General features: G+C 40.3%; 2 protein-coding genes across 2 annotated transcripts; both read left to right on the top strand.

Annotated features, from left to right (window-relative positions):
* Window positions 1-1,327: 1,327 nt before the first annotated feature.
* On the top strand, window positions 1,328-3,671 carry LOC139406192 (granzyme B-like). Its single transcript, XM_071148696.1, has 5 exons — window positions 1,328-1,382; window positions 2,082-2,232; window positions 2,326-2,464; window positions 2,751-3,020; window positions 3,510-3,671. Exons 1-5 carry the CDS (start codon window positions 1,337-1,339, stop codon window positions 3,669-3,671), a joined length of 768 nt encoding a protein of 255 aa, XP_071004797.1. The 5' UTR covers window positions 1,328-1,336.
* Window positions 3,672-12,230: 8,559 nt separating this feature from the next.
* On the top strand, window positions 12,231-15,156 carry LOC139406191 (granzyme B-like). The gene is made up of 5 exons (XM_071148695.1): window positions 12,231-12,309; window positions 12,745-12,895; window positions 13,333-13,477; window positions 13,701-13,961; window positions 14,186-15,156. The coding sequence occupies exons 1-5, from the start codon at window positions 12,264-12,266 to the stop codon at window positions 14,369-14,371; spliced, it is 789 nt and encodes a 262-aa protein (XP_071004796.1). The 5' UTR covers window positions 12,231-12,263; the 3' UTR covers window positions 14,372-15,156.
* Window positions 15,157-16,538: the final 1,382 nt, after the last annotated feature.

Genomic DNA, 16,538 nt, shown 5'->3' with positions numbered 1-16,538 from the left:
GCTTCCCACAGTTGTGTCAAGTTGGCTGGATGTCCTTTGGGTGGTGGACCATTCTTGAAACACACGGGAAGAAAAAAAAATCCCCAATTTTGTGTTATCCAATTGGTAGTAGTTACAGTCTTGTCTCATCGCTGCAACTCCCGTGCGGACTCAGGAGAGGCGAAGGTCGAGAGCCATGTGCCCATTCACCAAGCCGCACTGCTTCTTGACACAAGCCAGCCGCACCAATGTGTCGGAGGAAACACTGTGCACCTGGTTAGCTTGCACTGCACCTGGCCCGTCACAGGAGTCGCTAGTGCGCGATGAGACAAGGATATCCCTGCCCGGCCAAACCCTCCCTAACCCGGATGACGCTGGGACAATTTTGTGCCACCCCTTGGGCCTCCTGGTCACGGCCGGCTGCGACAGAGCCTGGGCTCAAACCCAGAATCTCTGGTGGCACAGCTATAGACAGTGCCTTAGACCACTGCTCCATCCGGGAGGCCATCCAGGAGGCCATCTGGAAGCAGTGTTGCAGTTCTTGACACACTCAAACCGGTGCGCCTGTCACCTACTACCGTACCCCAGCACTTCAATCTTTTGTCTTGCCCAGTCACCCTCTGAATGGCACATGTACACAATCCATGTCTCAATTGTCTTAAGGTTTAAAAATCCTTCTTTAATCTTTCTCCTCCCTTTCATCTCAAATCAAATCAAATTTTGTTGGTCACATACAACATGGTTAGCAGATGTTATTGCAAGAGATTGAAGATGATTTAATAAGTGACATCAATAAGGGATCATAGCTTTCACTTGGATTCACCTTGTCAGTCAAAATCATGGAAAGTTTTCTTAATTTTTTGTATACTCAGTGTGTGTCGAAAAGCAAAATAACGTTTGTAGTAATGTTTGTGTAAATATGCTTTCCAAACTCATTGTCTAAGAAAGTAGTGAGGTTAATGGTTCAATTTGATAAAAAAGTGGAGGATTTCAAAACATCCTAGTCTTGTTTCGGTTTAGGTCCTGACAGGCTAGTTAGGGACATGAATGGAAAGAAAAGGAAGATGTCTGAGCAGACATTCAGATGGTCTTTTACTTTATTTAAAACGGTTATTTCTGCTTCATCTGAGACCACTCACCACTGACAATCAACTTAAAATGAGCGATATTTCCACTCCATCTACTTTTACCTCAGCTTTCACTTTCAGTACGTATAATCGGCTAGACCACCAAACACCTTCTTGCTGTGGATGTGGGTAGTATGGAAGGGGGCGGGGGGGTGACATTAAGGTGGTATATATAGAGAGGAGAGCCCTGCAGTCTCTCTAATCATCTAGATCTCTGCCAGTCCACCACCATGTACCTGAACCTCCTCATCCTCCTCCAACTCCTTTCCTCTGCTGGTGAGTTGATCTATTCTATACATTATATATCTACGAAGAACCAGCTAGTAAAGAAGGTATAGCTGATTATTCTCTATATAAGAACCAGCTAGTAAAGAAGGTATAGCTGATTATTCTCTATATAAGAACCAGCTAGTAAACAAGGTATAGCTGATTATTCTCTATATAAGAACCAGCTAGTAAAGAAGGTATAGCTGATTATTCTCTATATAAGAACCAGCTAGTAAAGAAGGTATAGCTGATTATTCTCTATATAAGAACCAGCTAGTAAACAAGGTATAGCTGATTATTCTCTATATAAGAACCAGCTAGTAAAGAAGGTATAGCTGATTATTCTCTATACAAGAACCAGCTAGTAAAGAAGGAATAGCTGATTATTCTCTATATAAGAACCAGCTAGTAAAGAAGGTATAGCTGATTATTCTCTATATAAGAACCAGCTAGTAAAGAAGGTATAGCTGATTATTCTCTATATAAGAACCAGCTAGTAAAGAAGGTATAGCTGATTATTCTCTATATAAGAACCAGCTAGTAAAGAAGGTACAGCTGATTATTCCCTAAAATAATCACTTGGTAGCAGACAGTAAAGAAGGTAGCTAATTGTTAACCAAATTGAACACAAATGATGTTGTTGTTTTGCTGCTTGTATGTCCCAGAAGACATAGTTAACATGGTATCCTCTTTCCTCCTCCTTCCAAGGAGCCTCTGAGAGTGGTATTGTGGGTGGTAAGATAGCTAAGCCCCACTCAAGGCCCTATATGGTCTCTCTGCAACACAGAGGACACCATGTTTGTGGAGGAATGCTCATCCGGGAGGACTTTGTCCTGACTTCAGCACACTGCTTGAAAGAGTGAGTCAACAACGAATACAAATGCATCATGAGTAATAACTCAATGTTGACTGTCTTGTGGTTTAATGAGACTCGTTTCGATTTGTTTTTTAGTGCTTATCCTTTAACGGTGGTTCTTGGAGCTCACAACCTAACCAAAGAAGAGAAGAAGAGTCGGCAAGAGAGGAAAGTGTCACATTACCATCGGCATCCCTTACATGAGAATATAACGCAGTTAAGTTACGACATCATGCTACTGAAGGAATGTCTCAGACACATTTCCTTTCTCTATTCTCTATTCTTAATGTTTTTTTGTTAGGACGGTAAACTCCCTGATATTACTTTATCATACACAATGTCCTGCTTACAGACATCAACATCATTAATATCGGTCTAGTGAGCCACTTTTGGCTCTTTGTTCCACCTTAGCTGGTCAAGTGATACTTGTAGATATTATATTTACCCCCCCCCCCCATTTCATCCACAGCTTCTACCTGTTTTTAAGTGGTTCATTAGAATCTAATTCATATCATGTTTATCTTTTACAGTTACATGCCAACGCCGTTCTGAACGAGTATGTGAAGGTCATTGGACTACCCAATAAAGATAAACGTATCCCAGCCAGAACCAAGTGCTCTGTCGCTGGCTGGGGCAAGACTTCACCAGATAAAACATCTGGTGCTGCAGATGTATTGATGGAAGTTGAAGTCACAATGCAGTTCAACTTTGAATGCGTAAAAAAGTGGAAAGATTACTTTATAAGTAGCCAAATGATATGCACTGATGATGGACAGAAAGGCTTTTGTCAGGTAAATTACACATTTTTGAATCAAGTAAATATTTGAATCAAGTACATTTTTGAATCAAGTAAATATTTGAATCAAGTACATTTTTGAATCAAGTAAATATTTGAATCAAGTAATTATTTGAATCAAGTAAATTTTTGAATCAAGTAATTATTTGAATCAAGTAAATTTTTGAATCAAGTAAATATTTGAATCAAGTAATTATTTGAATCAAGTACATTTTTGAATCAAGTAATTATTTGAATCAAGTAAATTTTTGAATCAAGTATATTTTTGAATCAAGTAAATATTTGAATCAAGTAAATGTTTGAATCAAGTAAATTTTGGAATCAAGTACATTTTTGAATCGAGTAAATTTGACGAGTACAGTTTGAAACAACATGGAATGATAAGAGGTGTTAGTTGGAAAAAAAGATGAGCTCTCTTTTTTCTGTTCCAGCAGTATGTACAATACACTACTTACTTACAAATGTTTGTTTTAATGTTTCCCAGGGAGATTCAGGCGGACCTGTTATTTGCAAGAACAAGAACGTGGCACAGGGTATTGTTACTTCTTTTCGTAATCCACTGAAATGTGATGATGGTAAATTCCCCCGTGTGTACATAAATATTTCCTTCTTTAAGTCCTGGATTGAAGAGGTGATTAATGGATAGCTATAAAAAAAATATATATATACATATAAAAATAATGCATGCATTTACAGATATATCATAAATGCATAACTTGTTGTGTACGAATATACAGGTAACTGCCAAAATAGTGGAAACTCTTGAGTAATTGAGGGATACAAATGATTTTGAAACATACACTTCCACAAAGGTGTGGTTCCTGAGTTGATTAAGCAATTAACATCATGATTATGTTCACATGTAGAAAAATGCTGGGCAGACCATTATTTTGGCTACCATGGCAATGAATACAAAGAATGACAATGCCGCCATCCACAGGGCACGAGTGGTCACTGAATGATTTGATGAGCATGAAAAACGATGTAAACCATGTCATAGCCGTCTCAGACACCAGATCTCAACCCAATTGAACACTTTACGGGAGATTGTGGAGCGACTCCTGACACCAGCGTTTTCCACCACCGTCAACAAAACACCAAATGATGGCATTTCTCGTGGAAGAAGGATGTCACATCCCTCCAATAGAGTTCCAGACAGTTGTAGAATCTATACCAAGGTGGATTGAAGTTGTTCTGGTGGAGGCCCAATGACCCTATTAAGACACTTTGTGTTGGTGTTTCCTTTACTTTGGCAGTTACCTGTACAGGTCTGCTTAATAAGGCACATTGCATATTGTATGTCTTTTTTTCTTTCCGTTTTGATTGGTGTAGCTGTACAGTAATGGCATGTCCCACATTCTCTGTTTTTTTGTGTGTTTTTAATCAATTACTGCTTTTACTACAATGAAATACAATGTTTTCTAAAGCCAAATCTTTGTGACACAGTGGTTAATATGTTGCATGTTGAACCCATGTAACATTTGTAAAAATACATTTTTGTACTTTAGGATAATATAATTTTTTAATATTTGTATTTGTTAATTAACTAGTGATTTTAAAATATTGTCAATGCTTAGTCATTGTCTGCATCAATCCTTTCATTTACCCCTAATACATTGATGTAACAGAATGCTTGAAAGATTAATCTTGAAACACTCAAATCTTGAAGTTTGTGTGAAGGGGCGGTAGGTAGCCTAGTGGTTAGAGTGAAGGGGCGGCAGGTAGCCTAGTGGTTAGAGTGAAGGGGCGGCAGGGTAGCCTAGTGGTTAGAGTGTAGAGGTGGCAGGTAGCCTAGTGGTTAGAGTAGGGGGCGGCAGGGTAGACTAGTGGTTAGAGTGGAGGGGTGGCAGGTAGCCTAGTGGTTAGAGTGGAGGGGCGGCAGCGTAGCCTAGTGGTTAGAGTGGAGGGGCGGCAGGGTAGCCTAGTGGTTAGAGTGGAGGGGCAGCAGCGTAGCCTAGTGGTTAGAGTGAATGGGCGGCAGTGTTGCCTAGTGGTTAGAGTGGAGGGGCGGCAGCGTAGCCTAGTGGTTAGAGCGTTGGACTAGTAACCGGAAGGCAGTTGTACATAAATACTTTTTATATCCAGAGGTATACATCATGGGGCGGCAGGGTAGCCTAGTGGTTAGAGCGTTGGCCTAGTAACCGGAAGGATACAAGTTCAAACCCCCGAGCTGACAAGGTACAAATCTGTCGTTCTGCCCCTGAACAAGGCAGTTAACCCACTGTTCCTAGGCCGTCATTGAAAATAATAATTTTTTCTTAACTGACTTGCCTAGTTAAATAAAGGTAAAATAAAAATTAGACTGTAAATCCAGCGGAATTCTTCATTAGACTGTAAATCCAGAGGTATATTTCATTAGACTGTAAATCCAGGGGTATACTTCATTAGACTGCAAATCCAGGGGTATACTTCATTAGACTGTAAATCCAGAGGTATACTTCATTAGACTGTAAATCCAGGGGTATACTTCATTAGACTGTAAATCCAGGGGTATACTTCATTAGACTGCAAATCCAGGGGTATACTTCATTAGACTGTAAATCCAGAGGTATACTTCATTAGACTGTAAATCCAGGGGTATACTTCATTAGACTGTAAATCCAGGGGTATATTTCATTAGACTGTAAATCCAGGGGTATACTTCATTAGACTGTAAATCCAGGGGTATATTTCATTAGACTGTAAATCCAGGGGTATACTTCATTAGACTGTAAATCCAGGGGTATACTTCATTAGGCTGTAAATCCAGGGGTATACTTCATTAGACTGTAAATCCAGGGGTATATTTCATTAGACTGTAAATCCAGAGGTATACTTCATTAGACTGTAAATCCAGAGGTATATTTCATTAGGCTGTAAATCCAGGGGTATACTTCATTAGACTGTAAATCCAGGGGTATACTTCATTAGACTGTAAATCCAGGGGTATATTTCATTCGACTATAAATCCAGGGGTATACTTCATTAGACTGTAAATCCAGGGGTATACTTCATTAGACTGTAAATCCAGGGGTATACTTCATTAGACTGTAAATCCAGGGGTATACTTCATTAGACTGTAATTCCAGAGGTATACTTCATTAGACTGTAAATCCAGGGGTATACTTCATTAGACTGTAAATCCAGAGGTATATTTCATTAGACTGTAAATTCAGGGGTATATTTCATTAGACTGTAAATCCAGAGGTATACTTCATTAGACTGTAAATCCAGGGGTATACTTCATTAGACTGTTACAATATTTGCCCATTATTCTTTAAAAAATTCTTCAAGCTCTGCCAAGTTGATTGTTGGTCATTGAAAGACAGCCATTTGCAAGTCTTGCAATAGATGTTCAAGCTGATTTAAGACAAAACTTTAACTCTGTCACTCAGGAACATTCAAAGTCTTGTTGGTATGCAACTCCCGTATAGATTTGGAATTGTGTTTCAGGTTATTGTCCATGTGAAAGGTGAATTTATCTCCCAGTGTGTTGGAAAGCAGACTGAACCAGGTTTTCCTCTAGGATTTTGCGTGTGCTGAACTTATTTAGGCTTGCCTTAACAAAGGGGTTGAATACTCGTTGATTCAAGACATATCAGCTTCACAATTTAATTAATTTCTAAAATGTTCAACAAACAAAATTCCCCTTTACAGTCATTTGGTATTGTGTGTAGGCCAGTGACACAACATTCAATCTACTGTATTTAAAATGCAGGCTGAAATACAGCAAAATGACCATAGATGACTGTATAGACTTTTGACCCTGTGTGTGTGTGTGTGTGTGTGTGTGTGTGTGTGTGTGTGTGTGTGTGTGTGTGTGTGTGTGTGTGTGTGTGTGTGTGTGTGTGTGTGTGTGTGTGCGCGTGTGTGCGTGCGTGCGTGTGTCTAAGATTGTGTGGCCTGTCCTCTTCTGTTCCACTGAAACCTGTCATATATGTCTACCTCTCACCTAGTTATTGAGAAACCACCATCCACCTCTGTGCTTTTCCTGTTGTTGTTCTGTGAACCAACACCGTCTCAGAAATAGACAGGACCCCAAACTCACCCAGCTCAACGTGGTCTCTGTTGCTAGGCAATACATTCTCCGGAAACAACTTTACGGTGACATTTGCAGGTCTTTCACACTCTTTCTCACCTTCTCTCACCTCTCCTCTGTGAGTGACCCGATCTGGAGTCTCAGGTTATAGAGTGGTGTTTTGATCTGTTTGTTTTGGAACAAACAAATGAAATGTTTCAACGCTCTGGCGAGAAGCTGAGAAAAGTACATCCTCTCACGTCCACCGAGCCGCTCGGCTATGATTCTAGAAAGGAAAAAAATTATTCAATGCAACGCTGGAGAGATGAGAGTTGATCTGTGAGAGATACAGGTGAGCTTCTCACGTAGCCATGGCAACATGTTGGTCTCAAATATAGCTTACAATGTTACGCAAACCGTAAGCCCGGCCAACCCAAATCAACTCTTAAAATATCAGGCCCAGGCAGTAAATCTAAATAACGAAAAGGCAACTCGAATTAACTTTGATCGCCTTTATTCACATTTTTTACATTGTAGAAAGTTACTATTACTTTTCATGCCACAAGAGATGCTGAATCCGGCCAAATCGGTTCCCGGAACGAAACAGAGAGGTGTCGGATCCTGTTTCCTGCCGGATCCAGCTGAAATTAAGCACTGTGTACTTTTGACCTAATGTTCTGTACTGTACTGTTGATCTACTGTCCTGTTGACTTACTATCCTGTCCTGTACTGTAATGTTGAGCGACTTTTATGTACTGTACTGTTGACCAACTGTGCTTTGAGGGGATTTGAACTCCCTAGAAAGGCAGGAACCAAGGAAGAAACCTAGAGAGGAACCAGGCTGTGAGGGGATTTGAACTCCCTAGAAAGGCAGGAACCAAGGAAGAAACCTAGAGAGGAACCAGGCTGTGGGGGGGGGGGTTTGAACTCCCTAGAAAGGCAGGAACCTAGGAAGAAACCTAGAGAGGAACCAGGCTGCGAGGGGGTTTGAACTCACTAGACAGGCAGGAACCTAGGAAGAAACATAGAGAGCAACAAGACTGAGGCATGGCCAGTCTCTTCTGACTGTGCTGGGTGGAGATTATAAGAGCACATGGCCATTTATTACCTCTTAGGTCTAGGTGTGCCGCTCGCGCCCCACCTCAACAACATCCGGTGAAATTGCATAAAGCGAAATTCAAAATACAAAATTCGTAATATTAAGCATTCATGAAAATATAAGTGTCTTACATCATTTAAAAGCTTAACTTCTTGTTAATCCAGCCACTTTGTCAGATTTCAAAAAAGCTTTATGGTGAAAACATGCTGTGCGATTACCTGAGGACAGCGCCCCGCATACAAAAGCATTACAAACATTTTCTAAACAAGCAGAGGCATCACAAATGTCAGAAATAGCGAAAAAAGAAATCACTTACCTTTGATGATCTTCCTCTGTATGCAATCCCAAGGGTCCCAGCTACATAACAAATGGTTGTTTTGTTCGATAAAGTCCTTTTTCATATCACAAAAAAGTTATAGAAGTTAGAAGTTAGTTGACGTGCTTGATCCACTGGTTTCCCTCGTTCAACATGCCAATAAACTTCATCCAAACAAGTCAAACACCGTTTCTAATAAATCCTCAGGTACCCTAATACGTAAATAAACAATAACATTTAAGACGGAATGTAGTATGTTCATTACCGGAGATAAATAACGAGGTGCGCACCCTCAGCCACGTGAAAAGAAAAAAGGGACACTTATCATGGATACATTTTAGAACCATTCTCACATGAATCATATATTTTGCACACGAACAGCCGCCCGTCCGGAAATAAGAAATCATGAATGTATTTACATGTGAGTGCCTTTGTTTATCTCTGTCAGAACCTCCATAGAAAGGATGCTTTCAGCGGCATGCTTGTAAGGCTCTGATTGTCCGAAAGCGTCCGGGAACATCTCTTCGACTGTTGTTCACTCTGGAAGATAGACCGTTGTGTTGACGGTTCCCATTGGTGTTGATGGTAGGAGAATCCGGTGATTTGAGACTCGTAATAAGATGGGATGGTTTGAAGAGTAGTATGGTGGTCCCTCTAAGATTTGCTTTTCTCAATATTTGACTTAGGACAGCTAATCAGCCGTACCAGTGATTGTCTGCGAGTTGAGCTTCTCGCCTACACCTCGTGTTGATTATTCAAGATTCAGACAACTTTACACGAACTGCTGCAACCTGCCAATGTTCTGGTCTGAAATGTTCATTCTTGTCCAGTTCTTTTAAGCACTCTGGTGGAAAAGGACGGTTCCATCAGGCTGACATGCTCTTCTGACCTCACTCTGGGTGTGGCTACTTACTGTGCAAAGGATATGATTGCAAGTTATCTCTTATGACTCCTAAAATCACATGCCTATCTTAACAAAAATACGTTCATCCTTTTTCAAATTTTATGTGTAACGTTTTGGATGGAAACTTGACAGATTAATGGGATATACTTTCCAAGTGACAGTATTTCGTCCTTACAATTTTTAATGAGGTCACAAAATGAAAACCGACATTAAGTTTTTTACAGCTCCCCACTGACCATTCTCAGCATTCTTATGTTAGAAATATTGTTCCAGTATTCACTTTTTCAAACGTGTTAGAGTTTTGGCTGGAAAAGGTCTGTTAACCTCTCTAGGGGGTGTGGGACGGGAGCGTCCCACCTGGCCAACATCCAGTGAAATTGCAGAGCACCATATTCAAAAACAGAAATAATCATTAAAAATTCATAAAACATACATCGGTTGTACATCGTTTTAAAGATTAACTTCTTGTTAATCCAACCACGTTGTCAGATTTCAAAAAGGCTTTACGGTGAAAGCATACCATGCGATTATCTGAGAACAGTGCCCAGCAGACAAATCATTACAAACAGTTACCAGCCAAGTAGAGGAGTTACACAAGTCAGAAATAACGATAAAATTAATCACTTACCTTTGATTATCTTCATGTGTTTGCTCTCAAAAGACTCCCATTTACTCAATAAATGTTAATTTTGTTCGATAAAGTCACTCTTTATATTCAAAAACCTCAGTTTTGTTTGCGTGTTTTGTTGAGTAATCCACAGGCTCAAAGTCAGTCCCAACAGGCAGACGAAAAATCTGAAAGTGTCAATAAAGTTTGTAGAAACATGTTAAACGATGTTTATAATCAATCCTCAGGCTGTTTTTAGTCATAGTAATCAATAATATTTCAACCGGACAACACTGTAGTGTTGACTCACTCAGAGTGGTCTTACTCCCTCATTTTTCAGAACACAACCCTGAAACAGTTTCTAAAGACTGGTGACATCTAGTGGAACCTATAGGAAGTCCTAAGTCAATGGAATCTGTGTAGGCAGTCAATGGAAAACTACAAACATAACAAAATCCCACTTCCTGGATGGATTTTTTTCTCAGGTTTTCGCCTGCGATTTCAGTTCTGTTATACTCACAGACATTATTGTAATAGTTTTAGAAACTTTGGAATGTTTTCTATCCATATCTACTAATTATATGCATATCCTAGCTTCTGGGCCTGAGTAGCAGGCAGTTCACTTTGGGCACGCTTTTCATCCAGAGGTGAAAATAGTGCCCCCTACCCTAGTGATGTTAATTATTGATTGAGTTAATTAGTGATTGGGAGCCCGGGATCGAACCCGGGTCTGTAGTAATGCCACGAGCACTGCAGATGCAGATGCAGAACGCTGCGCAACTTGGTCCACTGTTGACCTACCATCCTGTACTGTACTGTTGACCCACTGTAATATACTGTATTGTTGACCCACTGTATTGTACTGTTGACCTAATATACTGTACTGTTGACCTACTGTTCTGTTGACCTATTGTCATGTACTGGAATGTTGACCTACTCTACTGTGCTGTTGACCAACTGTACTCTACTGTGCTGTTGACCTACTGTACTGTATTGTACTGTTGACCTACTGTACTGTATTGTACTGTTGACCTATTGTCATGTACTGGAATGTTGACCTACTCTACTGTGCTGTTGACCAACTGTACTGTATTGTACTGTTGACCTACTGTACTGTATTGTACTGTTGACCTACTGTACTGTATTGTACTGTTGACCTATTGTCATGTACTGGAATGTTGACCTACTCTACTGTGCTGTTGACCAACTGTACTGTATTGTACTGTTGACCTACTGTACTGTATTGTACTGTTGACCTACTGTACTGTATTGTACTGTTGACCTACTGTACTGTATTGTACTGTTGACCTACTGTACTGTACTGGGATATTATGGAGTGTTTTTTTGTTTATTTGGGTGGGGGGTCTGGAGTGTAAACTTGTGTGGCTAAAAGCAAATTCAGTGCTTTCCACACTCATTGACTAAGAAAGTAGTGAGGTTATTGGTTCAATTTGATAAAAAAGTGGAGGATTTGAAAACATCCTAGTCTTGTTTCGGTTTAGGTCCTGACAGGCTAGTTAGGGACATGAATGGAAAGAAAAGGAGGATATCTGAGCAGACATTCAGATGGTCTTTTACTTTATTTAAAACGATTATTTCTGCTTCATCTGAGACCACTCACCACTGACAATCGACTTAAAATGAGTGATATTTCCACTCCATCTACTTTTACCTCAGCTTTCACTTTCAGTATGAATAATCTGCTAAGACCACCAGCCCCCTTTCACTGTGTGTGTATGTGTGTGGAGGGAGGCGTGTGGAAGGAGGAAGGTGGGGGGTTGGAAAGGAGGTAGGCCTATATATAGAGAGACAACACCTCACCTGATTGGTTCGAAAGAAAAATTGAATCACATGATTGGTTGTAGGAAAAATCCCTGCCCACACCATACCCCATCGTGTGTTACAGCTGTGTAACCTGGGATTTACAACTACAAAGTGCTCAGTGATAAGTAAGCAAGGTAATTATTGGTTGAATTGTATAGTAAGAGAAGCATTTCTAATGTTCCTGTTCCTGTTGAGGTCCTGACAGGTTAGGGACATGAATGACATTCTAAAGAGACATACGGATGATGTACTGTATTTTAAAAGGTGTTTTTTTTGTATGGAGCATCTGAGGCCACTTACAACCAACTTAAAAATGTGTGATATTTCCACTCCATCTCACCTTACCTCAGCTTTCACTTTCAGTATGAATGAGTGTTTGTGGGGGGTATGGAGAGGAGAAAGGGGGAAGGGGCGGTTTTAAAATGTGGTTTAAATAGAGAGGAGAAACCTGCAGTCTCTCAAATCATCTAGATCTCTGCCAGTCCACCACCATGTACCTGAACCTCCTCATCCTCCTCCAACTCCTTTCCTCTGCTGGTGAGTTGATCTATTCTATACATTATATATCTACGAAGACCCAGTGAGTAAAGAAGGTATAGCTGATTATTCTCTATACAAGAACCAGCTAGTAAAGAAGGTATAGCTGATTATTCTCTATATAAGAACCAGCTAGTAAACAAGGTATAGCTGATTATTCTCTATATAAGAACCAGCTAGTAAAGAAGGTATAGCTGATTATTCTCTATATAAGAACCAGCTAGTAAAGAAGGTATAGCTGATTATTCTCTATATAAGAACTAGCTAGTAAAGAAGGTACAGCTGATTATTCCCTAAAATAATCACTTGGTAGCAGACAGTAAAGAAGTTAGCTAATTGTTAACCAAATTGAACACAAATGATGTTGTTGTTTTGCTGCTTGTATGTCCCAGAAGACATAGTTAACATGATATCCTCTTTCCTCCTCCTTCCAAGGAGCCTCTGAGAGTGGTATTGTGGGTGGTAAGATAGCTAAGCCCCACTCAAGGCCCTATATGGTCTCTCTGCAACACAGAGGACACCATGTTTGTGGAGGAATGCTCATCCGGGAGGACTTTGTCCTGACTTCAGCACACTGCTTAAGGAAGTGAGTCTTTCTTTGTCGTAGACAACAAATGAATCCAGGTGCAATTTGTTTTGTTGCATCTTGTTACGTCTCTTGAGGAATTCTTCTATTTCATTCTATGTCAACTGTTCTGCCTTATTATTATTCGACCATGCTGGTCATTTATGAACATTTGAACATCTTGGCCATGTTCTGTTATAATCTCCACCCCACATAGCCCGGTTCCTCTCTAGGTTTCTTCCTAGGTTTTGGCCTTTCTAGGGAGTTTTTCCTAGCCACCGTGCTTCTACACCTATTTCATTCTATGTCTTGTTCTGTTATAATCTCCACCCCACATAGTATGGTTCCTCTCTAGGTTTCTTCCTAGGTTTTGGCCTTTCTAGGGAGTTTTTCCTAGCCACCGTGCTTCTACACCTATTTCATTCTATGTCTTGCGACCCGTTTTGATTATCTGTTAGTGCTTATCCTTTAACGGTGGTGCTTGGAGCCCACGACTTAAAGAAGTGGAAGAAGAGTTGTCAGAAAGTTCAGGTGTCCCATTACCTTCGGCATCCATTACATGAGAATGCAACGCAGATCAGTTATGACGTCATGCTACTGAAGGTAATCTTCAAGACACCCCTAACGTCTCCTTTCTACAGTATGTAGTACTTATTTCGTATGAACTTTAATTGAATGCAGGGCCTTATAAGAAATGCATTCAATTGATACTGATTATCTTCACTGACATGAATATTTATACAGTTTTATTCAAGGTTTATTCTGAATTATACAAATAGAATATAATAATTGAATCTAATTTTATTTTATTTTTTTCCTCTTATAGTTAAGGACCACAGCTCGTCTAACCGAGTATGTGAAGGTCATTGGACTCCCAAAGGAGGAAGAACATTTCCCAGCATCCCCCAAATGCTCCGTAGCTGGTTGGGGCAAGACTAACTCGAACAACAACCAGGGTTCTGGCGTTTTGATGGAAGTGGCGGTGACGGTGGAGGATGTCTCTGAATGCAAGAAGGTGTGGCAGAAATACTTTGACAAAAAACAAATGATGTGCACTCGTTCTACCGAAGGGAAAGGATTTTGTCAGGTAACTAAATTACATTTGGATCAAATGATTATAGTAATGGTAGAAACAACATGCTGTAGAGGACAACCAGTACAGGTTTTAGTTGATCAGATATGCAGTGTTTATTTATCTGTAACATTACTGTACTGAAACACTAAAACAGACTTGGAAGTGTTCACTTATTCTCCTTTCACAATCTCACTTCTGTATGTCTCTTCTCTAATTCCTGTTGTTTTGTGTTCCAGGGAGATTCAGGGGGACCTCTTATTTGTAACAACAAGGCACGGGGTATCGTTGCTTTTAATTATCTTGAGAGATGTGATGATTCCCAATATCCTCATGTGTTCATGAAAATCCCTTTCTTCATGCCCTGGATTAAAGAGGTGTTGCACGGATATGGTGCCAACATGTCTTTAAACAAGCAGGAATAAAGGACTAGGAAGGACATTGATTATAGTGTACTAACATAATGGTATCTATTCCTGCACAAATACACTTCTCATCATGCCCTGGATAGAGGACAAGTTTCTGATAAAGCTAAACCTTTACCCGTTCATAGTTGTTAGAGTACTAACATAATGGTATCTATTCCTGCATAAATACACTTCTCATCATGCCCTGGATAGAGGACAAGTTTCTGATAAAGCTAAACCTTTACCCGTTCATAGTTTTTTAGAGAGAGAAAGAGAGACAGAGAGAAAGAGACAGACAGACAGAGAGGGAGTGTGTGTGTGTGTGTGTGTGTGTGTGTGTGTGTGTGTGTGTGTGTGTGTGTGTGTGTGTGTGTGTGTGTGTGTGTAGGCTCAGTGCAGTGTCGTAGTGCAGGCTTTTGAAGGGTATTGTGGCTCTTACTAATTCAACAACATGTGATGATCCTAAGTACCCCCCGTGTTAACATTAACAATCATTTGTTCGTCCTGGATTGAAGAGGTGATCATGGATATTGACAAAATGACACAAAACTCAGTTCTAGAATGCATTAATAGATACATTTTAACATGTGTTCTAATACAAATGACTCTATTTCTGCATAGTACACCTTGTCTGTTGTATACCTTAAGAAACAGGAAATACATTTCTCAGCAGATTTTTATTTTGTTTACATTTGAAAGTGTATTATTGAGATCGGCACAGCTATCCAGTGCTGTCCCCAAATCACTGCTTTTCACTGTAGTTAGAACGTTAATTATTAAATCAAACTTTTTCTAAAGACAAATCTTTACTGTGTCTTATTTTACGTGTTGAAAGGATATCATATTTGGTAACTGTTTACAATAAGGTTACATTACTTGTCATAAAGTAATGGAAGCGATTAGAAGTCATTAGACATTTTGGCAAAACTTTGTCAACGTCTTTTTCCACAGTTAATAATCGACTCATCATTACTAGATTAGATATAATCAACAAATTGTGGCTAACATTATTATACATAGTTTGTTTATCAAATCAAATCAATCTTTGTTTAAAATTGCAATACACTTTACAGTAAAAATCTAAAAGGAAAAGGACAAGCTGGAAGAATAAAGGAAAATCAAATAGAATGATTATACTGTGGCTTTAAGGCCAGGCACCACCCTCATAAGGTCATGTTTCCCCCTTAATCGTATAACAATCAGCGTTCATCAGTTGAATTTATGTTACTTTTTAATAATACTATGGATCCACGTATCAGCATATCTCATTATTGATATGTAGATGCTCAAATGTAATTTCAGCCTTTATGGTGCCTGACCTTCAACTGGCCAAGTACAGCCTGTGGTGCCTGTCTTTCAGCTGGCCTTCAGCTAGCCAAGAACATCCTGAGGTGCCTGGCCTTCAGCTAGCCAAGAACAGCCTGAGGTGCCTGGCCTTCAGCTGGCCAAGAACAGCCTGAGGTGCCTGGCCTTCAGCTAGCCAAGAACAGCCTGAGGTGCCTGGCCTTCAGCTAGCCAAGAACAGCCTGAGGTGCCTGGCCTTCAGCTAGCCAAGAACAGCCTGAGGTGCCTGGCCTTCAGCTAGCCAAGAACAGCCTGAGGTGCCTGGCCTTCAGCTAGCCAAGAACAGCCTGAGGTGCCTGGCCTTCAGCTAGCCAAGAACAGCCTGAGGTGCCTGGCCTTCAGCTAGCCAAGAAAAGCCTGAGGTGCCTGGCCTTCAGCTAGTCAAGAAAAGCCTGAGGTGCCTGGCCTTCAGCTAGCCAAGAAAAGCCTGAGGTGCCTGGCCTTCAGCTGGCCTTCAGCTGGCCAAGAACAGCCTGAGGTGCCTGGCCTTCAGCTGGCCAAGAACAGCCTGAGGTGCCTGGCCTTCAGCTGGCCAAGAACAACCTGAGGTGCCTGGCCTTCAGCTGGCCAAGTGCCGCTTATTTGTTTCCATTACAAAGTACAATATTAATTTGGGCTGTTGCCCCTTTAAAGTAACTGTCCAGTGTAAATCGTACATATTCTGTTACCTCATACCGGAATACTGTTGTTGACTCTTCCAATACTCGGAATTGTGGCCAAATCATAAATGGGAGAGTTTTTTATATAATTTTTAATCAACATCAAACTTTGTATCTCAAACATACAGTTTTAAAAAAATTTGCTCTATTTCCTCATAGAGAATGATGCCATCCTACATCAT

Source organism: Oncorhynchus clarkii, chromosome 3 (assembly GCF_045791955.1).
Source record: "Oncorhynchus clarkii lewisi isolate Uvic-CL-2024 chromosome 3, UVic_Ocla_1.0, whole genome shotgun sequence".
NCBI lineage: Eukaryota > Metazoa > Chordata > Actinopteri > Salmoniformes > Salmonidae > Oncorhynchus > Oncorhynchus clarkii.
The sequence above is the reverse complement of the archived record's forward strand: the minus strand, read 5'-3'. Positions and strand labels throughout refer to the sequence as shown.